The 23,702-nt window shown below is 37.7% G+C and overlaps 1 protein-coding gene and 1 long non-coding RNA gene across 4 annotated transcripts in view; one reads left to right on the forward strand and one right to left on the reverse strand.

Moving 5' to 3' along the window:
* COL1A2 (collagen type I alpha 2 chain) overlaps nt 1-22,456 on the reverse strand; it is a 35,810-nt gene extending 13,354 nt beyond the window's left edge. The window contains exons 1-31 of the mRNA XM_006178535.2: nt 22,067-22,456; nt 19,529-19,539; nt 18,894-18,908; nt 18,214-18,249; nt 16,987-17,079; nt 15,685-15,732; nt 12,886-12,930; nt 12,746-12,799; nt 12,603-12,656; nt 12,246-12,299; nt 11,791-11,844; nt 11,210-11,263; nt 9,635-9,679; nt 9,288-9,341; nt 9,143-9,187; nt 8,714-8,767; nt 8,104-8,202; nt 7,930-7,974; nt 7,724-7,822; nt 7,212-7,265; nt 6,945-7,052; nt 6,530-6,583; nt 6,198-6,296; nt 5,229-5,282; nt 4,670-4,768; nt 4,230-4,283; nt 3,680-3,733; nt 3,475-3,528; nt 3,155-3,208; nt 2,130-2,174; nt 846-944 (exon numbers count right to left, since the gene is read on the reverse strand). Coding sequence (XP_006178597.1) covers nt 846-944; nt 2,130-2,174; nt 3,155-3,208; nt 3,475-3,528; nt 3,680-3,733; nt 4,230-4,283; nt 4,670-4,768; nt 5,229-5,282; nt 6,198-6,296; nt 6,530-6,583; nt 6,945-7,052; nt 7,212-7,265; nt 7,724-7,822; nt 7,930-7,974; nt 8,104-8,202; nt 8,714-8,767; nt 9,143-9,187; nt 9,288-9,341; nt 9,635-9,679; nt 11,210-11,263; nt 11,791-11,844; nt 12,246-12,299; nt 12,603-12,656; nt 12,746-12,799; nt 12,886-12,930; nt 15,685-15,732; nt 16,987-17,079; nt 18,214-18,249; nt 18,894-18,908; nt 19,529-19,539; nt 22,067-22,136 — 1,857 coding nt within the window. The 5' untranslated portion in view covers nt 22,137-22,456. The remainder of the gene's footprint in view (nt 1-845; nt 945-2,129; nt 2,175-3,154; nt 3,209-3,474; nt 3,529-3,679; nt 3,734-4,229; nt 4,284-4,669; nt 4,769-5,228; nt 5,283-6,197; nt 6,297-6,529; nt 6,584-6,944; nt 7,053-7,211; nt 7,266-7,723; nt 7,823-7,929; nt 7,975-8,103; nt 8,203-8,713; nt 8,768-9,142; nt 9,188-9,287; nt 9,342-9,634; nt 9,680-11,209; nt 11,264-11,790; nt 11,845-12,245; nt 12,300-12,602; nt 12,657-12,745; nt 12,800-12,885; nt 12,931-15,684; nt 15,733-16,986; nt 17,080-18,213; nt 18,250-18,893; nt 18,909-19,528; nt 19,540-22,066) is intronic.
* Nucleotides 1-23,702, forward strand: part of LOC106728889 — a 488,051-nt gene that overhangs the window by 132,797 nt on the left and 331,552 nt on the right. For all 3 annotated transcript variants that reach the window (XR_004321543.1, XR_004321544.1, XR_004321545.1), the window contains 4 exons: nt 4,378-4,533; nt 11,342-11,426; nt 13,693-13,767; nt 14,646-14,719. This is a non-coding gene — a long non-coding RNA (uncharacterized LOC106728889). The remainder of the gene's footprint in view (nt 1-4,377; nt 4,534-11,341; nt 11,427-13,692; nt 13,768-14,645; nt 14,720-23,702) is intronic.

Consider the following 23,702-nt stretch of genomic DNA (forward strand, 5'->3'; position numbering starts at 1 on the left):
CACAAACATTTCTCAAGGTTAAGTCTCTTAGCCCAGACAGGAAATGTGGAAAGAGATCTCATCAATTGGGGAGATGTTTGTATTTTAATCTTCTCAAGGGTGGGGACTATAGCTTCCATTTTTCTATAAAACCTTACAATTCCACATGCTTAAAACCTGTTGACTAGCTTCTGAGATAAAACCTTTTGAAAGTACTTTCTCACAGAACCAATATTTCATTTCTTCTTTTCTCCCTCTTCCTTCTTTTTCAAATTTTTCCAATATCCTTCCATATACCAAAATAGCTTTTTATAGCTAATCTTTATATTGTTTTCCCTTAACGGTAAGAATCAGAAGTCATATAGGTTGCCTTCTCTTTATTGTGGTTAATCTATTTTTCAGAAACGTATTATTCCATCTATTTTAAGATTAAACCACAGATTCTGTTCTGAAACACAAGTTTTCAGGCTTATATTTTTGGGGTGAATGTACTGTCCAATTAATTTTTGTCATCATGAATTTTCTTATAAAAATGTGGGCTACTTTTTGAAATTTTATTCTGTGAAGTAGGATGTTGGGGAGGTAAAAGTTTATTCTCTAAAAACAGTGTCCAAATGTACATAATGTTTCTAGATTAGGACAAAAATATAAACAGTATGGTGAGAAAAGAGTGAAAACCCATACTAATTCATTTATGTATATAGAGCACTAGGGTTTTGCTTCTTTTGGAGTAATTCAGATTGTCATTTACTGAGATGGAAACCATCACAAAACTGAAAGTAAATTAAAAAACGGAGAAACAATTCATTTACTATTGTAAAGGATTTACCTATTCTAGAGTATACTGGGCTAACGTAAAGGTTTACCTTGTTGCCATCAGGCCCTGGGGGTCCAGAAGGACCTCGGCTTCCAATAGGACCAGCAGGACCGGCAGCACCACTTTCACCTGGGGGACCGCGCTCCCCCTGCACAAAAGGGATAAGAAAAGTGTTGTGCATTTGTCGCTTTCAGAGATACGTTTTACACATCAGAGTTCACACTTGTTTAGGTTTTGAATCCCGGTTCTGCCATTTATTAGCAAAATATAATTATTTTTCCTTAATTTCTGTACTAGTAAAATGAAGGGATGGGATGAGATAATCTCTAAAGTCTTATTCAGCTCTAATGTTCTGTGGCTACAACTCCAAAATTTGTTGCTTCTGGAGTATAATATTCAACTTTTGGAATTCATTTCCTTTTTTGGGGGGGGGGTCTTTTTTTGTGATAGATCCGTAGGTAAAAATAGTTGCTAGTTATGCATAGTGTTCAAAGGGAAAGATTACATAATTTTAGATGAATAGCAATGGCAGGTGTAAATAAGATTAGATATTCCTATATAAGTGCTCTCTTTTTACAGTTGCATGCAATAGTGATGTAACAAGTATTATAGTTAACATAGAATATATATATGAAAATGTGTGTGTATTTGTATATGTCTGTCAACTTATCAATCTATATAAACATCTCCCAATTCACATGTAAATATCACTACAACATGGCATTCTGTGGTCCAGAATATTTAACATGTAAGTCCACACTGCAGCTGTTTCAAAGGCCCTTGTTATGACTTGGTTTTATGGTGCTATGTTTCTATGACACTAAATTTGAGTACCCTCACTATATGGTAACTAGCCATATAAAGGATACTTTAGGGGCCAGCTAATCATTCCAGTTATTCTAATGATAACAGACAAACTACAACAATTTTTTAAAAATAAAAGTAGGCTCACGATTTAAACTTTTAGACTTTGCACACCAACACACATTACAAAAATGGACTTTATATCTAATTAGATACTACTTTTCTTTAGCTCAGGTCAAGCTACTGTCATAAATATATCATACTTGTCTATATAAATCACTGAATATAATACATATATTAGTTCATTTATGTTTCTTATAACCATGTGGTTTTTGAATAAGAAATATGAGCAATTAAATTTAAAAAGCTACCATTAATTTAGAAATCAAATGTTCCCTACAGATTATGTTTGACTACAGAAGAGTGTCAGGAACTTGTTGCAAGACCATCAGTAGTCTTTATAGGAGAAAGCACTACTTCTTTTAAAAGACACATTGCCAGAAGTTTATGAGCGTTAAGTAGCACTTACTCTTGAACCAGCAGGACCAGGCAGACCAAATTCACCAGGGATACCCTAAGAAAAAAATGAGAATAAATCAAGTGTGAAATTAATGCGTGTTCTTTAAATCCACCTATGATTATGATATTTAGAAAAGTTTTGAAAGCGTGAAACAAAGCCATGTGGGTCTACCTACATGAGTGTATAAGTACATAGGCTGTTAGGAACAAGAGAATTTTCATCAGTGTGTGAAACGTTACAAAAAGTGAGAATTCCACTGATGTTAAAGATATATCTGTCCTAGAATCTGGTATCAGAAAATTTTAGTTTCTCATTATTTAGTTTATTGCTTTTAAAAAAGTAACAAAACAGACCATCTCCTTTGATAATATGATAAAATGATGAACAATATCAGACATTGCCTATTTTTATTTATATAACAGACTGCTTTCTTAATAGAAATGCTCATATTCTGCACATTACCTAGTTAATTGTATACCCAAGTGTATCTCCTTTATTACTGACCAGCTGTCTCCTTAATGTGCCCCACTGTTGACAAAGGAGACCAGGCCACAGAATGTAACTGAATTGAGGCACATTCATCACAATTACAGAGAAAATGACTCAGAACTCATGCCCTTATTGTGGATAGCAGTGTCATGTCTGAATGCCAAGAAAAACATTAAAAGCAATTTTTCAGGATCTAGTTTGATAGAAAATCAGTACATTTACTTTTTCACTATGGAGAGGGAAATAATTTGTACCTTAACATTACCAAGAACAATACAAAAACTAAGGCTATTAAATGGCATGTTCATTATATATTTTACTTCCATAAGGTGGTGTTTCATTCAGTCCTTAAAACAAAGTAATTTTGAATGAAAATGAATAACTTGGTTCATTCTCTCTGTCAGTACCAACATATGTAGAACACTATCATTAATATATGAAATATGAAGTTTTCTTTTGCATATTTATAACTGCACTGTGGTAGGGTGTTAAACAGGGGGTAAGTCCTAAGTTTAGGTGAATTTACTATCACTTGTTTTACTCACCCTTTCTCCTGGTTTGCCAACTTCACCAGCTGTCCCTGCAGGGCCAGGCAGACCCTAGATGAAAAACACACAAATCTCAATCTTATGATTATGTTTGGGTGATTTACTAATGATTGGCTTTTTGGGAGAACTAATATCAACATAATCACTAAGTATTGTGTGTTATTAAAACAAAACACAAAAGTTTGCCTTAAAAAAAAAGTATCCTTTTTTGTTTCAGTTCTGAAATCATGTTCTGTGTGGTGAGGGCAAGTGCTATAGCAATTTACAGCTGGATAGTTTGACCAAAGGCAGTAGTCTGTATGTTTTAGTTGACTTACCTGGAAGCCTGGAGGCCCAGCGGGACCCTGTTCACCTTTCCCACCTTGCACACCCTGAAAGTGATAGGAAAGATAACATAAATAGAGATATATGCTACTATTGCTGTCCTGCTACATAAATTTTGGACTGGAAAAGAGATGGTCATTTTTGTGGGACTAGATTCAGTTTAGGGCAGAAAAGAACAAGAGTGGGAGAAATACTCACCTGTGGTCCAGGAGGTCCCTGAGCACCATTGTTTCCGTCAGGACCTGGAGCACCCTAAAATGTTTAATGGAAAGACTGAGAGTTACCTGTGACTCAGACAATTTAAAATGTCTCAAAGCCTACCTCATGTGTTACTTCCTCAAAGCAAAGCTTGTCATTTTAGCATGAATTAAACTCAGTGTGGGTACCCTGCCAAGGTCCAAATACTACCTATCCACTTTTAATATGGCTCATGGGAAGCCCATGGATGGAAGGCAATTTATGAAGGCCAGAGGATGCTACTAGCATATTTATACCTTTTAATCACAAAATGAATTAAATAAAAACCAAATGCATCCATTAATATTTTTGACTTAGTATACATTCTGATTTGTTATAAATCACTGCCTTGTAAGTGTGGCTTTAAAAAAAGGAAATTTTGTGATGACAGAAGGACCCTTGGGGATGCCATTTTAGAAAGAATGTGATGGAATTATATCAAATGGCCTCAGAAGATGTATATCCTATATGAATACTATGTGGATAGGTCTGCAAGGAAGTTAGCACATACCCGAGCACCAGCAAGACCAGCATGACCTTTTTCACCATTTTTGCCAGGCTCACCCTATAATAAACATAAAAGAAAAACATACATTTAATGTCAAATTAACCATGACAATTTTTAAATGTTAATTTCTTGCTTTTTTTTTTTTTTGGAGATTCCTAGACCTTGACTTCTGTTGTCTAAGGCATGATCCATCATCACACAGCAACATGTAGAATAAAGTACACTTGTGTCTGTGGGAGTGTTATGACTCAGGATGTGGATTTTCAGCAGGAGTACAATGATACATTGGAGGTCAACTTTTAATGAGGTAAGTGGCTTGCAATTTTCTTCTGTTGAAAGGAACCCCTCTGAGGTGGAGTGGACTGAAGCGGGAGTGAAATAATAGAGTTTTGGCAAAATGAGGCAAAAAGTGCTAAAGGAGAGGAGGCTGTGGTGATTCTTACAGTGGGGCCTTTGGGTCCAGGGAATCCGATGTTGCCAGGCTCTCCTCTTGCTCCGGCTGGGCCAATTGGTCCAGGCCTGCCATCAATACCAGGGAGGCCCTGAAATAAGAGTTTATTTAAAGTTCACTCAGTTCACTAGGGTCTCACAGCCTCCAGCTTGTGATGCTGCCATGGAATAAAACAGAATCATTTTCTGAATGCATAGAGCTTCCTGTATAAAGTGTCAATAAATTCTGAGTCCATTTTCCTTTTCTAAATAGGATGTCAGTACACACACAGCCAAGTCATTTCATATGCACACAATTCCCTCTTTCTGCTCTCTTTTCATACCCTTGTCACCCTCTTCAATTTTCCCATCATGTTTTTCTTTTTCCTTCTCTCCTTTCACTTCTGTGTTCATTTGGACTCTGTAATTGAAGTCTATTACTTTTCATTCCCAGATATGTGTGTGGCTGATACTTATTTTCAACATGTTAATATATAAATAAACTACAGAAGAGACTTGATAAGGGTGCAACAAGCGACCTTGAAAATGTAATGGAAAATGAGCAATACTTACCACAGGACCTTCTTTACCAGCTGGGCCAACATTTCCAGGGGAGCCAGGAAAACCCTATAAAACAAATAAGGATGCTTTCATATTGGCACTTTAACACAAATATTCAAGGTTCCAATTCATTAAAATCTCACAAAAGCACTTTTCTTTCCTACTTTTTGTTTGTTGCCTGGGGCAAATTATTAGGGGTATTAGCCACTAGCTGGTAGGTGTGAAAAGATCTCTGAAATCTTTCTCCTTTCTATTTTTCATGCCTTTCCTTTTATTGAATTTTAGTGCAACTGATCCATTTAAAGATATCTCATGAAACTGTCGAGCAGTATACTATATGGGCAAAATGTATCATATTATTTACCTTATAATAGAAAACCAAATACTTTCAGTAAGCAATTTTCAAAGTGGATTTTTTTTATTGCTATATTTGGTGTCTTTATTACTTGTCTATGGTACAATTACAATGATACTCATCCAAAAGAGTTAACAGAGGCAAAAAATTGCTCTATTGCTATGGATTAGAGTGTCTACAGATCTAAAGGTCATTTCTCCATAGCTAGTGTGTTGCTGAATACATTACAGCACTTTGTGATTGCTGGGAAAATGATTCGCTTATGAATCTAATAAACTGATAATGTATAGTCCTAATACGTTTCATGAACACCTTATATAAAACTCATAAATTGAGATAAAAGATTCATACTGATAGGAGAACCAACCTAATTTGGATATATTAAAATGAATTTATTCTTCAGAAAACCTCATAGCCATTGTATCTGGTAATAAAAATGAAATTTATGGGCTAACCAAATTTGTCAGAATATCTACTGGGTTTTGATAAATTAAAAAGCAAACCATCAGCAAGTCTAGTAACAAATTAACTTTTGATGTTTTATTGTTGTCTTCAAATATTAATCATCCTTTTAAAAAAGGAAACAGTGCCAGATGTGTCTTGCTCAGAATCAGTCTGAAACTTACTCGGGGTCCCATGAGGCCAGGCTCTCCAGGGCGACCAGAATCTCCACTGGGACCTCGCACACCAGCAGGGCCAGTTGCACCACGACTACCAGCAGGGCCCTATTAAAAAGAAAGGGGAAAGGAATATATGTATGTATATGCATGACTGGTACATTGTGCTGTACACCAGAAATTGACACATTGTAATTGACTGTACTTCAACAAAAAAAAATTTTTTTTAAAAAAACAAAAAACAAAGAAAGAAAGGGGAGGGAAGGAAGCCAGAGTGAATGGCACACCCACCACCAGAAGCATCAAGTTCCTTCCCAGGAAATGGGTAATGGACAACTTACCATGACACCAGCTCTGCCATCAGCTCCAGGAAGACCACGAGAACCAGGATTTCCCTGTAAGAAAGTACATGAAACGGAAGAAAATTGAAGAAGATCCTTAAATCAGGTAGGGCAGAATTTATTGAAACATGGCATGCATGCAAGAAATCTTGATCCCCTTAAGGGGGAGATACATTTACAAACCAAGCCAAAAAAATTCATCCAAACACCGAAGGAATGTGTAGGGGAAACATTCTGCGAAAGTAGGTCAACCAGATCAATTTTATAACATATCAAATTGAGAGTCAGTGATTTAACAAAGCAGATGGAAGGCAGATGCTTCCTTCATCTAGAAAAAGTACTCAGTGATTCTGACCAATTCCCAATGAAGGGGTGCCTCTGGCGTGTCTGGGCGTCAAGAGCATCTGGAACCTACTCTCAGCCCAGGAGGTCCTGCGGGGCCAGGGGATCCAACTTCACCAGTGGGGCCTCTCTTTCCTTCTTCACCACTGGGACCAGGAGGACCTTGGGGCCCAGCAGCGCCCTATTTAATGAAAGAAAACAAAAGAAGGGGACACAGGAAAAATAAAATTTATGTTCATATCCAGCTAGAGAAAAAGTAATAACTTAAAAAAGTGAAAGTATAACTTTTTGGATTGAAAAAGTGGTAACTCCATAAAATTGTGATTATAGAACTACTTACAGGCTCGCCCTTGTTGCCACCCTCTCCCTTGGAACCAGCCGGACCAGGCTCACCCTAGGGTCCAATACAAAACAATGGTCAGGTGACAAACATTTGACTCAACTCTCTCATAGATAAACATTGGGAACTATTTATGGTTCAAGGTAAAGAGAGCTCCAATTCTCTAAGAAATGTGCTCAGTTCATATTTAAATGACTTATAGGGGAATGATCTTGGTTGAAAGGACAAGACTGATATTATAGAAATGTGCCCCATTGACCTTTGGGCAATGTTCTAGGATAGCAGGAGGGGTGTGTCTGTGTGTGTGTGTGTGTGTGTAATGGAGAGAGAGAGAGAGAGAGAGAAAGAGAATACATACATGTGCATGAACTTACAGAAGAAATGAAATACAAACTAAAAATGCAAAGGAAGAAATGAGAATGATAAAATGACAAGAGGAAGTCTAAATGGGGGTGAAGTGATGGTAGAGCTGATTTTTCAGGATGATGAAAGCATCAGCCAAGACCACTTACAACAAGTCCTCTGGCACCAGTAGCACCAGCAGCACCAGTAGGGCCAGGAATACCACGGGGTCCAGGGAGGCCAGGAGCCCCAGCAACACCGGGCAGACCCTGGGAAAGAAATGCAGCATGGACCATCATGAGGCAATTGGCAGGAGAGACAGCATTCATTAAAATGCCTTTAAAACCACAGCAGCCCATTTTAGCCATATACTCACGGCAGCACCCTTAGCACCAGTAAGGCCATTGGCTCCAGGGTTGCCCTGTGAGAAAAAGGAAGGAAGAAGGATTTAAGTTCCTAGGGAGTATTTCTGTTCTTCTTTGACCCCCTACCTTCACTGTTTTTTTTCCCTTCCTTCCACTCAATGAGGTTAATGACAATGATTACTTACAGGAGGTCCAACAGGGCCAGAAACACCTGGAAGACCCACTTCACCACGGGGACCCGCAGGACCAGCAGGACCAGGGTTACCAACAGGTCCAAGTTCACCCTAAAAGAGGGAATGACGCTGAGGCATTAGTAAATAATGAAACAGCATGTCTCTGTTTTTAGGTCACCAAGTTTTATGAAATGTCTTCAGAATTGCAATAATTTCCCTTATCTGGTTTTGTACCACAAGATTTGGATTTGTGTTCCTATTTTCCTGGCCTGGTTCTGCCATTGTGGCTACCATTGCTATCTTCAGCTACCTCTGTCTCTCCAGGGTGGAGACTCGGTTCTCAGCTAGTCAGTCTCAACTAACTTGGAAATATATCCCAGAGGGGCCCTGTGAATCTATTTCTATGTTGCCGTCTATAGCCATTGCTCATAGTGTTCAGGTACAGAGAGACCATCTATTTCAAGCTCAGAGTTGAGAAAACTGGTCATTCTATATCCATTTTGAAGGAGGGATTACTTAAACTACCTGTTCTGTAATTATCTATCTGCAAACACAGCCCCTATCTTTCACATCACAATAAAAAGTTTATCAAGGTAATGACAATGGTCATTAGTGTGTTTACCTTGGGACCAGGAGCACCTGGGAAGCCTGGAGGGCCAGCAGACCCAATGGGACCCTGAAATCAAAGTAGAAGGTGGTAAGGGATTTCTTCCCAGTAAATTAACAACACAACAACAACAGAAGATTGAAATGGCTTAGAGTGGCTTGATCTTACTTAATGTTGGCAAAGAGAAAACTGACAGCTAGTCTGTTGTCATTAGTATCTTATCAAAGGGAAGACATTCCAGGTACACAAGGTGAGGTAGATTTTACTTTATATGGCAATTATAAGCCTCAGGGATAGCAGTTCTTATAAATAGAACCTTCAAATCACCTTGTAGAATGTTTGTAAGGTGTCTAAAATTGTATTATTTCATAGGGAATTAATAAAGAAGATAGCTTGCATCCCACACTCTCAACCCCTTCCAAATACTTCAGTGTCAAAACTTACAGCAGGACCCACAGGACCCACACTTCCATCACTTCCACGGGCACCCTATGAAGAAAATAAATGTAAAAAGTCAAGTGGAAAGTTATATAGTACATATTAGAAGATTTTAAAAAAGAATAAAATGAACAAAAGTGGAAGCACTCACAGCTGGGCCAGGGGCACCAACACGTCCCCTCTCTCCAGGAAGACCACGAGCTCCCTAGAAGCAAAAATATTTCCAATGAAATCCAGAATACTAATTTAAGAAAAAGTTACAGGCATCATTTGCTTTGTCCACTTTCCAACATGTGCAAGAATCCAGTAGAAATAAATAGGTCTTGTTCTAATTCCAACTAAAAGATAATGGATTTCAGTTAAGTATGCAGAAGGCTGTTAGAAAAATATCAAAGAATACAATGCCAAGGGAAATGGTAATTAGCGATAACATTAAAGAAGTTCCAGATTGCAAAGAGTGTACACATTTTAATTTACAATAAAGTGATCAATACTTACTGTTTGACCTGGAGTTCCATTTTCCCCAGGTGCACCAGGTTCACCCTACATGGAAAGGAAGGATAGAGTTTGTGTCATTATATACATTGATTTTTTTTTCTGATTGGGTAATTTTTGCCCTATTACTTCAACTTTAATCATTCATATATTTTTGTAATATTTCTTATATATTTTCTCAATTGTGCCAATTACATAAATTAAAAGGAATTTATAAAATACGGGGTTTTAATTAGATAATACTAAATATCACAGTACTAGGAGATGTGGCTGAGTGTTATTTACCCTTTCCCCAATTTCCCCTTCAATATCGGTTAGACTAGGCTTATATATTAGGAATGATAACATAAAGAGTGATGAAAGAGGATAAATTACTTTCAACATAACTATATTATATTTACCCTCTTTAAAGTTATTTTGAACACTAAATGTTTTCATTTTTATAAAATACGCATGAACATACAAAGTTTCATATTTTTTAGAGATGTCTTACTTATTTCCAATCTATGTGCTTTTTATCTTGAGTAAAAACCATGTTGGTGGTGGCAGGGGCGCAATTTAATACAGTGGCACATGACAAAGAAGTTTCCTTCAAGATAATCTAACTTAGACATAGAAGAAACCTCGTTTGTGAGACCATTTAAGGACCCTTCATTTCTCGAATTGTATACAAAGTGTATTCTTTGGGAGTAAGCACTAAAGCAGGTGTCAGGAATTCTAGCCTATGCCCTTCTAACCACTAGATTTGTGACTCTGGGCAAGTCACTTGCTTTCTCTAAGCCTCAGTTTCCCTTATCTGCAAAATGAGTCTCCAAAGCTCCTTGCAGCTCTAACATTTTATGATGCTGTGATTAGTAGTCTGAGCTACTATAGTAGGCTCTAGGGAGAATGAGTTTGACCTTATCCGTTTGTGTGGCAGCTGGAAAGTTAGAACAGATTCTCCATATTCATGTTCATTTCTGGTCCCGCTAGTATTCGTTACTCATTAATTTGTAATTACGTTGGTATTCACTTTAATATCACATTATCTCCTTAATAGGAGAGAGAACATTTCATAGTTGAAAACGCTGTCAGAGAAAAGCCCAGCCAAGAGATAACACACTTCTGAGACTTTAATTACCTAATTAAAATTTTTTTGAGTGTGCACAGATAAATCACAGGAAAGAGGTTGAAAAGCGTATTGTGACATGAATGTACCTATCTAATTAGCACATGGCAAAGGAGAATTTACAGTTTAAAATAACATAGTGTTCCTAATATCTGATTATGTGTTTATTTACTTTTATTTTGGCTGCAGAGATTGACTGAAATTGTAGGAGGAAAGGAAATGGAGGAAGAAACTATTGACATTATTTTTATTGCAATTGTTTAATAGATACTGAATTAAGTAAATATTATTAATACTTGGCATTTTGTTACAGAATCCCATAGTCCTCACCATTAAGGAATATGAAGTATTGAGGAGGAAATAAGATGCTCTTCAGAATATGAGTAGCCTTTAGTAAAATATACTTTCTGATGGTGCTGGGGAATTATAGTCAATGGTTTTAAAAACAATGCTTCTGCTTTAGTATTTACCTTCACACCTGGAGCACCAGGTTGTCCCTTCAATCCGTCCAAACCATTATGACCCTGAAAGGCAAATCCTTATTATTAAAATGTTGTTCCACTATAGTGCTTGGTCAACTCAAACATCTTGTATCTTTGCAGTTATCTCCCAGGTGAATTTTGTGGCTGCTATAGTTGAGTGGAGTCTTAGTGCCCGGCTCTGGGCGAACTCCTTCTGTTGCCCTAGGTAAGTCATTGAACCTCCCTGCACTTGAAAGTGAAGGATATAGGACTAAATGCTCTCTCACATACTTTACATCTTTAATAATTTTATGATTTTCAGAGGGTTGTAAATACCCTTTATGTTATACCCATTTTATACAATTTTCTCTGTAGGGATCCTTGTTTCTTGGAAGCTATGACAAGACTAAAAAAAAAACTACACTTTACTTTCCAGCCATCTTACTCTTGAATTCTCTTTCCACTCTCGCAAATTCCAGGAATTTGGAAGCAAGTATGTGTCACCCAACAGTTTAAATATAGTTTAGTTTTTTAATAAAAGTAATTAGCATTTTCTATTTTCTCTCCTGTGGGTAAAAAATTTTGCTTACCCTAATGCCCTTGAAGCCAGGAAGTCCAGGGGTTCCAGGGAAACCACGAGCACCCTTAAAAAGAAACACAGAAGACAAGTAATGCTTTTGTTCTAAATGAAAAGACAAAGTGTTTCTTCTCGTCAAAGTCCAAGCTTGGAATGAAAGACTAGTATGTTTAAGCAAGAGCTGCAAATTAACTTGCTCTAATTTGACTAACTAATTCTATGGCATTTGTAGGAAACACAGTTTAGTTGTTTACAATATACTTGTTGTCGTTAATGTTATATTATTTGCATTAATGAAAACTGTATGCATTTTTAACTAGGCTCCTTTATTTGTCAGGTGCCTTCAATGAGTGTTGTATAAGTATGCAGACATCTACGTTGCCACTTAGACTGATTCTAGTTTTACCAGCTATCTTATATATGAGAGGCCTCTGACGTTTGGACATACACTATTGTAAAAAATCTCACCTGTGGTCCAACAACTCCTCTCTCACCAGGTCGTCCGGCTTTTCCAGGGTGACCCTAAATGAAAGCATCATAGGGTAAATTTTTTCCTGGTAACTATCAGATGAAGGGGACATCTTGGTTTTCACAATAGGGGAAAAGGCATCATATAAATATGTCGATCAAAAATATATTTAATTAACAATTATATTTCCTTATTACAATCAAATTAATATTTCATTAAAATATTATTTTCTAGATGGGGAGAATTATACCAGACATATTCAGCTTTTGGCAGAATACTTCATTTGAATCTAGAAATTCCCATTGAGGCAGGAGTATTTAAATGGCATTTGGAAATGCTTAAGAGTAAATACTTACATCCTCACCAGCCTTGCCAGGAGGGCCAGGTGGACCACGAGCACCTGCAGGACCCTAGGAAGATGGGAGACCCATCATTTTGTTAATGCTATGTTAATAGACTTCTTGAAAAAAATTTATCAGGAAAGGGGGAAAGTACTCACAGTTTGACCAGGTTCACCAGGCTCACCAGCAGGTCCTTGGAAACCTTGAGGGCCCTAAGGAAAAACAGTGTGTCACACTCCAAGGCTTTATTTAATTCCGTCTTTTTATATAAGGGAGATTACAAACTTCCCATACTTACAGGGGCTCCAGCTGCACCAGGAGGGCCTCTAGGTCCCATCAAACCCTGTAAAGAGGACAGGTATAGTTAGCACTGACAGGTTGTCATGGCCTTGGTTTGGGTTAGGCAGGGCTAGCTTAGTAGTGCCATAGACATTTTGTGATGGACAAATTAAAAGAATTGTCCTGGTTTTATTTCATGATTTTTGTTCCTCCCAAGGAGGCATTTAGGGATGAAAGTTTCCTCCACTCTTTTTCTGCCTTTGCTTCCGCCTTTTCTCCTAATCCAAATCAGAACTCAGTTGGATGGGGTGGCCACAAGTTCCTTAGAGTTTTGCACAACTAGGCATATTGAGATTGCTCTAATTCAATGAAGTGACTCAGTCTTTGCATAGAATATACAACTGCTGTCCACGCAGTTGATGAAGCATTTCCATTTGGATTCCCTTGGAATCCATATCTCCTCAAAGCATACTTAGCTAAGGAATTGATATTTTTATTGCCACAAGGGGCATACATTGAAAAGGATCAAAAGTCTTTATTAATGATTAGAAGGAGGTTTGTTATAACCTTATAGCTCCTTAAAGGGCTATTGGTGACTGATGAAAATGTCAAACAAAAATGGGTGTAGTGAAGGGTGAAGAAAAAATAAAATATTACAGAAATATCCTACTGGAAGAATCTATTATATGCTACTATTATTGAAAATATGGCCCAAAGGACAGCAGATTTTTCTCCCCTTTGTTCTTCATTCTGTAGCACAAGAAATAGAGTAAAACAGTGTTCCTAGTTTGCGAACCAAATACTCTTTCTTGACTTCCCTTTGCAGTAATCAGTTCCTGTGCAAGCTCTTCAGGAAAGGTCATTTCTCTAATGTGGAAAATATTGCACAGACAAGTATCAGGTAATTTGTTTATAACCTATCAACCACGGGGACTTGGCAGTCAAGTCTGCCCCACTGTATTAAGGCCTAAGTGAAATAATACGGATTTTATTAAAAAGCACATCTTAATTATAAGGATTATTTTTTTTTGGTTTTGGAAATTGCTTCAACATAAAACTGTCACTTTTCAATCAAAATAATATTTTTAGGTATACATTAGATATATTTTCTTTGACATCATGAATTTTTAATTATATTTATTCATTTTTCCATGCATTTGTAACAATTTCATTTACATAAAAGGTAGTTTATTTTGTGGAGGCTGTGAGATGGATGATGATTACTCATTAATTCAGAGAAGAACCCTGTGGGGTTTTATAGTTACTGATTTTCCAACACGGAAAATTATTTTGATATTTTATTGCTGCCTATCTTTCCTATTTGTGAAACACATATCTGTTGATTACGTATGTCTGTGAATGTGTATGGATGTGTGCAAGCTTAAATTATATTTCACTGATATTTAAAAGTAAAACACTCTGCTTTATGCCCCCCAGAGAGATGTTCCAAAGTGAGGGGAATCTGAAATCCATATTAATTTTCTGGTCTTATGTAGGCTTTTAAAAAATTTTATTAATGTTTTACTTTTTTTCCTTTTTAGCTTCTTCTTGAGATATAGGTACTGCTTTAAAACTGACTAATGTCCGGCGTTAGCTGGAGTGGCTAATTTCAAATATCCAATATAAACAAAGCCAAAAGAAAATCTCTACTTCTTCATTTCAGATATGAATGTTTTAAATTACCAGGCAAAATCAGGAAATTGGAAATCATCAATTAAAAGCATATTACCTCTCAAGAGAAAGTTATAATTTACAGAAAATATTGTCTTGCCCTTACAGTGTATTAGCTTATTGCGGACCATTACCTCCAGCAAAACATCTTTTGAAGACAGAGCACTGAATGCATTGTCCAGGTAAAATTTATTATTTTAAAGACTATGTTAACTTTGGGCAGATAAATATCTTTGAAAACAATTAATTAAAATCACTAAATTATGTGTGGGAGTGTATTAAACTGTAGTGTTTAATCAACTTACTGTTTTTACTTCCAGCAATTTTCCCCTCTATATTATACACACTAGAATGTATTTTGCATGCTCATAGCAGTTTTTTACCCCTAACACATCTCACTAATGCTTGTAAGATGGTTCACTTGTTAAAGATAGTCATATCATCACAGTCATATTCTCTCCTATAATGATTTAAAATTAAACTTTAAGAAAAGGAATTTTTATCAACATGGATAAAAAGAAGCATTTCCTATATCGTGAATTACTTTGAGGGAGGGTGACAATATGTTATATTCACTGCTATATCCCAAATGCATAATAGTTTGGGTCTCATCGAAGACACCTGATAAATACTTGTTGAATAAAGTAATGTTTTATTCAAGTGCTAGATACATGTGCCATGATGTCATTGAATATCAGACATCTTGCCTGGCAGTTAGTCCTGGTTCTGTCATTAACCACATGCATGACCTTGGGATAGAGCTTAAATTCTACCTAGAAAATGAACGGGCTACACTAGAATTTGCTGATTCTTAAAAATTCTAGGCAATGTTAAAGGATGTAAAAAGAATAATCAGAGTGATCATGCTTCTGAATTAAACTGATTTACCTAAGTTATGGTTATTGTGTCCAGAGATTATTCCTTAGATATAAATATCTGATTTATCCTAAGGAGGCATGTTTGTAGAGAAATTGAACTCCCTAACGTAGGCTTAGATTTTTATAGATTTGAATACAAAGAGAGTTGCTACTTTTATCTAAGTATTGAATGTTAACCTAGGTAGCTAAATAAACGGCAATGTGAAATTTAATAAAATAAGTTCTCCATTCAGTAATCTTTTGGCTAAGATAAAAGAAGATAAGCATACCATTGGTCCAGGACCAACTCCTTTTCCATCAAACTGAGCAGCAAAGTTCTAGATGGAAGAAAAAAATACATATATATATAATTACCAGCTGTGTAGTTCATTTTCTCATACTTCTAAAAATTTTTCTGTTGTTGTTTAAAAGGTAGTAATATTTTTGACAATTATTAGTTTAGAGCTAAATTTGTAAAAATTCAGGAGAAATACAAGTTTAGAATTTAGTCCACACCTAATTTGAAATAGGGAGCTTCCTTACCTTATTTTTGAACCTTTTCCTGCCTTGTTAACCTTCTCACTCAAATCCCCACCCCCTTCCTGTACACTGAGGAAGGCAGCTTTCTAAACTTTGAAAGTCAGTGAGGGTCCCTGATAAATTAAGCAGTGATCAAGAACTTTGCCTTTCTACCTGTTGCCCTCCTCCAGAACTCCACAAAATGACTGAAGCCTTTTTCTTGCTGGAGTTTCAAAAAGGATATAAAGAGTTTTCAAGTTTAGAAGAAAATTAAATTAAAATGCCCCTTGGAAGATTAAACTTTTAAAAAATAGTTCAGAGTAATAGCTTTACTGTTAAAGATCTCTCTTATAGTGGTACATCTATTAAAGAAGGTGCTTTTTAATGCACTCAGTAGATAAGCAATCATAATAAGATCTTTGGGGAAGAAAGGTCTTATTTTACTGGCGTACAGTTGGGTATTAGAATCAAGCTTCTGATTCATAGTGCTAACCAATTAAGCAAATATGTTTTCCTTCCTGCAGTGAGGCCATTTGGCACTCATACCATTGTTAAAGACATAAAGCTAAAAGGAGATATTAATGAAAAAGGGAAATGTACTTTTCTCAAATTAGTTTCAAGCAAATTAAACCAAAAACTGCTTTGAATGTTGGTTCAGAAGACTTCAAGCCAAAGAGAATAAAAAGAGTAGGATGTTTGTGAAATTGCTTAAGATCAGGGATTTCATTTATAATTCAATCTAATCAAACTCTTTAATAATGCAACACCTTTTATTTGTGCCCTACTGATAAAAGATATTAAATCCCCAAATTAAATAATGGTTGTGAGGGCTGCAGCTACCCTCAGTGAACACAAAGACCTGTCCTGTAATTGACAAGGGCTCACAGAGAGATCCGGCGAAGCAGAATCTCAAATGAAGAAACCAAAGAAATGAAATAAAATACTATACAAATATCTAAATAGCAGACTCTACCTTAAAAGCACTAAAAATAAATTCCACAATGGGTCTTCTTCCAACAGAGGTATGAGAAACTGAAGTTAGCTAAAAGTTAGCAAGACTTAAGAAACCTTACCCCGCCGAGACCAGGGGGGCCAGGGGGACCAGGTGGACCAGGAGGGCCTGGAATACCATCATCACCATCTCTGCCTGGTGGGCCTGGTGGACCCTGTTATGTGAAAAGTGAGTTAGGTCAGGGTTAGACAGACTCCTTAGAAACCTATACTTCAAAAAAGAGATCTCCAAATACATGTTGTAAGATCAGTTGGTCAGAATGTGCAAGAGGTGTGAAGATTTAAAATGCCATATTTGTCACTACTGATATGGGTCTATTTTAGAAGGAGGTTTAGTAACTGATGTCCAAAGAAGACACAGACAGGGTACTTCCTCCTGGAAGAGGAATATCTCAGTCATTGAATATTAATTCATAATGTAGGTCCACTATTCAAATAAAGATAAAAATTATAGCTAAAATTTATAGCTGTAAATTCATATTGTTAATAGTACACAGTTATGTACTACTATGTATATTGGTTGTCAGTTTCTGACTGTGATGGACTTACTCTATTGTTATGTTATGTGTGAAAAGTAGATTAATCAATATGATAATTAATAGTCATTTTATCACAGGGTAGAAAATCCTGTAGCTTTCCTACCATTAACACTATTTATGTTGTTAAAGTCATTTACTGACATAATCCTACCTCTAATAGATTGCTTGAGTGGGATACATTTAAGTCTGTACTTCTCGATAGATATAAGGTATAGATATTTATACAGAGGTGAAAGTGTCGTATAACGAAAAACCATAAGGTTACACATGCCCCCACTGGCATAGCAGAGAGATCTAAGGATATTGTGCATAAAATGTAAGCCTTATTGTACATTTATGAATTTAGACAGAAACATATTGTTGATTGCTGTTTCATTATTATTCCCAGCCTACATAGAGACCTTACGTCAAAAGCAAACAAAACATGTTAAAAAGAGAAAGACCATTTGGTGGTAGGTAGATAGATACACTGGGCAGGGCAACTAAAAACAAAGAAAGATAGACTTGTTACACAAAGAATATGGCTATCTGTAATAGTCCTGCTTTTTTAAAGGATAATCTTGACCTAAAAAGAACATTGATTATATATAATAATGCTCATTCACTTCTTCTGTAAGGCATCATCTGCTTAAAAGGTAGGCAATTATCTGGATACATAATATTCTTATAAATTGTCAGTCTCCTGTAGTTTCTAATATGTAGCTATTTAAATATGGGCAAAAGCCCTTTAATAGTTCAAAAATTACAAACCCTTTCTCCACGTGGTCCTCTATCTCCAGTTGGGCCCTAGAAGGAAGATACAAACAGCATAATAATAAACGTCTAGGCAATTTCCAGTGAATGAGCAAAGCATTCTTGATAATGATTAGTTGGTAAGACTGATCTAACCCTAATGTTATTAGATAGTAGCTATAAAAATGGCATAATACAATAGATAGAAGTGTTTTGTTTTTATTATTATTACATGTAATTTTTTAAAACTGAGAGATTGGAGGCTATACTCTCCAGCATTAGGCCAATGTTATAATCACTATTTTTAGAAAGATGATTTCTATGGATAAAATTATCATTTTGTAACATCAATAACAGCATATTTATATAGTCAAAGCCACTTAAAATAAACTTCTGTTTACTACCTATAATTAGCATAATACTCATTCCATCTCCAGAATAAAAACAAGTCTTTTTCCCTTTAGTATGTAAATCACCAGTTGTATAACATAAGTATAATTAGAGATGATTCCGGAAGATAATAAAGCTTTGTTATCTTAAGCATCAAAGCTACTTTATGTTATGGTTTAGCTAATGCATATTCATGTGGGCAAAATCTTGACAAAGTGTTTTCCTTCTGCAGTCTACTAATAAATTTAGTTAAATGGTAAGTTATCTCTGATCATTTAAGGTATTATGGAGAAGTATTCGACTCTTACCTTTCTTGCAGTTGCCTAGAAAAGAATAAATAAAAGATTATTATGGGGAAAATTGTACATGTATATTTAAAGATGGCTCCCATTTCCATGTAGTATACAAACATACCTACAGAGTATATATATTGTGCATTACTATTATCTTAATATCTTAAAGTATAACTTTAAATTTTACCAAAAAATTAAATAAAATATATACAGAACCCAAATATATACTTATCTGTAATTATGCCTCCAATTCAATTCACGAGCTAAGAATTTATTCATAATACTCTTGCAAATGATTCTGAGGGGGTGACAAGATTCTCTAGCTCGGTGAAGCCTTCTGCTTCATAGTAGCTGATGCTAAAACTCAAGCTTCCCCTGGATTATTTACTCTCTTTTCTTATGGGTGTTCTTTTTAGGGTGGTCTTATTCAGTAGTCCCACCCCTTTTGGAAATTGGGGTGGATACTTTCTAAGGCAGCCAGAAAGGTTTGACTACCATTACTTTTGATGATTTTTTTTTTTTTTTTTTTTTTTGGAAATTCAGTTTGGTCAATACCAATGTAGCTTCCCTTTCCTTCCTCAGAGAAGACATTACTTTGGTTATGGCAATAAAAGTCTGAAATAACAAATTTTAAAAATAATTTTACTTACCTCTTGTAAAGCTGTAGAGGAAAGGGGAAAGAAAGAAATAATTATTAATATTATTTCATTGATCACTAGCAGTGATTAACAAATGGGTGTATTAGTCTATAAAATTGACTTACCTAATTAAAGGACAAATTGTATTTTTCATTAAGAATATTCTAATGACTTGGAAATTATGCAGGTCAGAATTATGGCAGGGATCAGCAGGGTGATTTGTTTTCAATATTAATATGTAAATATATTTTGAATTAAATTGTTAATTATTTACTATTTTATAAATGCTGTGAAATATTAATGTGTCTAAAGGATATTTCTAATGCTTGGTGATTAAGCTGGTAAATTGCACAGGTGAATTACTGAATGTAAGCAAAACCAGTGGATTGATGAGGAAATAATTTATAGTTTAGATAACTTTTGATATATAAAAATTTGAAAAGGGAAAAATTCAGTAAGTACATTACCTAAAGTAGACTTTGCTTTCTATAAAACATTAAAGTTACTTAGTACTTCACTGAGTTTGTACCATTCTTAATGTCCTTTTTCAAAAGGTCTAATTTGCAAATTAGTCACTATGGAAATGAATTCATTTGGACATCTAAAATTTTGCTTTAAATAGTTTCACTTAAGTTAGGTAAGGTCGTTTTACCAATATGTATCACTTTTGTCCCCAGGAAAGAATTGCTCTGTGTAAATGGAAAAACTGTGGATTAAAGATCTAGGAAAAAATAAAATAAAGTAATATCCTCCCCCTTTGCCATAATTGCTGTAAGTCCTTAAAGACTGAATTCCTCTCCTACGGTATAAAAATTATAGGTTAACACGGGATGTAAGTGTGGCCAAGCTGGCAACAAGATGAATCACCCCCTAAAAATTGCTTTAATTAGGTGGCCAAGAAGTGTGTCATTTGGAGGGAGAACATCTGTTTCAACAGTCACAATTCAGGAGGGTGGACCACATCCAGCATTGACATTTAAGGGCAATTTATGAGAATTACTTTTAAATTAGGAAAATGATATGTTTACTTCATTGTGTCCATCAGTAGGAAAAATAATTATACCTGGATTTGATTAACGGAAGTCCTTATGATTTTGGAAATTTGCCTTTTGATTATTCAGACTGAGCCATTTTGAACAATGTGTTTGGTAACTTTTATTCCAGACTGTGGTTGGTTGTTGATCAGAAGGTGAATTGCCCTTCGTACCTTCAAACTTCCATAGGTCTATTTTCATCTTTTCTCTAGGAGCCAACTCTTTTCCCCCTACTCTCAGATCTCATAAAAAATGAACTTGGTAATGTGAATTTGTTCAATGTAATTATTCCTCAGTGTTTACAGTGTGTATACTAAAAGTGGATGAAGGGAGAAAGCACACACATGCAGATACATCAGTGATGATGCAATGGTAGACACCGTGGCATGTGGGTGGAGCAAACGTTTTGGAGTGTTGGGTGTGGCCAGACACCCCTCTTACTCCCTCTAGTCAGTATCTTTGTCTAGTAATTAGGCCGCCATTTTCAAGACAAAAACGGACTGATTTTCTTCTTTCTCTCTCGACAAGAAGTCTGGTCATAAAACCTACCGCTGGAAAGCAGGTTTGGAGCCCATCTAATCTCTATCCTGCATTTTAGAAAAGGCTCAGTTTGACTGGCCCAAGGTCACATGATAAATTAGTGCCAAAGTCATGGGAAAAACCTAGGTCTCGTTGAATGTCAGATCAGTGTTGAAATTTCCCAACTTTCTGTATTCAGAATGTCTGACTGCCGTTGGGAGCATGTTAAAGAAGTAACTCTGAGGCTCAACACGAGGCAGAGCAGATTTTAGCTAAATAATGTTACCATTTCCATGACCAGATAAAGAATTGAGAAGTTAATTTTACTTTTCGGAATGTATCCATTTTCCTTCCCAGAATACTCTGATTAGCTATTGGGAATGGCTTCAATGAGATATGCAGATCATTCTGTTTAAACCTGTAGAGTCTTTTTAATGGGGATTCCATTAACCCTAAGGCCTGGTCCCCTGTGCTTTCATTGACCTCCCTCCAGAGGGCGCCTCGTGGTCATCATCATCCAGACTCGTTTTACAACGCCCAGAAGAGAAAAGCCTTTAGGGGGTGAATTTTTTTATTACTAAATTAAAGGGCTTTCTAGAGCAGGCCTCAAGTTTCACAAGACTGGCATCAGTGCAGATATGGGACCTTTGTGTAGTCCTTGCCTGCCTTCATCACATCTATTAGTATCTCATCCTTAGGGAAAAGACTTTATGCTCCCCTGGAGCTTCACTAATGGGAGGATCCAGATCAAGTTAACGGTCTCACTCTTGAGTTAAGGGAAAAAAGTTCCCTAACTTTTGGCGAGAGTCAAGCCTTTTTTGTTTTCATTTCTTAAGTATTTCCCATGTTTCTCATTAATGCCAGCGTCTCTCCACATGCCTGAGAGCCTTCCCTCCAAGCTGTAACTAGAACTTTGTTCAAGTTTTCCTTTCAGACCAGGCTGCCCACCCATCTAACCTCTTTCCCAGACTGCCCCAAACAAGCTGAAGGCACTTACATTGGCATGTTGCTAGGCACGAAGTTACTGCAAGCAGCAACAAAGTCCGCGTATCCACAAAGCTGAGCATGTCTACCACTTAGACATGCAGACTCCTTGTGTCGCAGAGCCCCTGGGTCACCGGCGGAGGTATCACCTGGCGGGCGCAGGCATGCAGTCGTGGCCAGTACCTCCAACTCAGCCGAAACCTCCTGCCGCCTTGGTGCTAAAATAATAAAGCCCGGATCTGCCCTATTTATATGGCCAAAGTTTCGCTGGCCCGAGGGTGCCTCCAAAAGCGCTTCCACCAATGGGAGGGCTGGGGCTGGGGGCCCGGGCAGCCACAGCTGGGAGGAGACTGCGGGGGCGCAGAGGAGGGAGCGAAGGGGGGAGGGACGTGGCCACGGGGCTGGCTTCTTAAATTGGTTCCATTCTTTTTGAGGACGTGGACACTTTTGAGGCTTTCAAGGGGAAACTCTGACTCGCTGTCTGCATACCTCCGCCCTCCCCATCCCCCCGGTCCCCGCCCGCCCTTTCCAAGTTTGGAAACACTTTTGGACACGTGGGAGAGCTCTGCTGACAACGACGTGGGCAGAGTTTGCAGATCTCGGGGCAGCCGGGCAGCTGGAGAGGGTACAGGAGCCCAGAGATCAAAGCAGGAGCTGTCCAGCCCTGCCTACCTTGTGCCCTGCGGGCTACTGGCAGGATGGAGGGCCCGGCGGCCCGGAGGGGGCAGGGGACTAGAGAGAGAGGATCCGACAGCGTGGCGCAGCCGGAGGCTGCACTCCCTCCGCCCCCTCTACCCCGCCCCCCGCCCATTTTTTCTCCAGCTTTAGGGAGTGTGTGAGCCCACTTTTTCAGCAGTAACGCTCCCTCTCTCTTCTGGCTCCAGGAGAGGGCAAGAGGGGGGTTCTATCTGTGGAAGGTTGGAGTCCGAGAACGCCTACTTTGGGGAGGATGGGAAGGGGAGCCGGCTTGGGGCGGCGCTCCATCCAGCCCCAGGGAGGATGTGCTTTGTGCACTCCTGGCTAGGCCAAACCATCGGGGAAATTCTGCGACCTCCTCGCTTCTCTCTGCTGAGGCTGATTCTAAACCAAGGCTCTGGGGATTATATGGCCCTGCGAAGTGACTGCAGCTGACTGACCTGGACACCTCTCTTACTCGGCCTGTCTCTCCTTTCCGAGGTTGCGGTGGAAAATCTGCCCCTTCCCCTTCTCCGCAGATTCCTTGTCTGGATATTACCAGCTCCATCCTGAGCCTGGACTCAGATAAGCCTCAGCAACTCTCCCAATCCTTCTTGCACTCGCTGCCCATTCACTGACCCCACTCTTAACAGGCAACGTCCAAGCACCTCCCAGCTCTCTCCACACACACCTTGGGGGAAAACGCTTAGCCCAACCAAGGCTAATTCGAGTTTGGGATACAGGCAGTCTTCCCCAGGGAACACCTCAAGCAGAGCTCCCTCCAACATGGATGTTTACTCTCTCCCCAACACCCAACGTCCTTCTCCTGTTGCAGACCCTTCCCACTCTCTGCTCCCCCAGGGAAAAGAGGAGCTGGAACCTTGACCCTGGGGCATTGGAAGTGAGAATCCAGAGATCCTGAGAATCCAGATTACTGTACAGTAAACTGCAGTGGATGGCGATGGCCGTCTCCC

The sequence above is a fragment of the Camelus ferus genome, chromosome 7 (genome assembly GCF_009834535.1).
Source record: "Camelus ferus isolate YT-003-E chromosome 7, BCGSAC_Cfer_1.0, whole genome shotgun sequence".
Lineage (NCBI taxonomy): Eukaryota > Metazoa > Chordata > Mammalia > Artiodactyla > Camelidae > Camelus > Camelus ferus.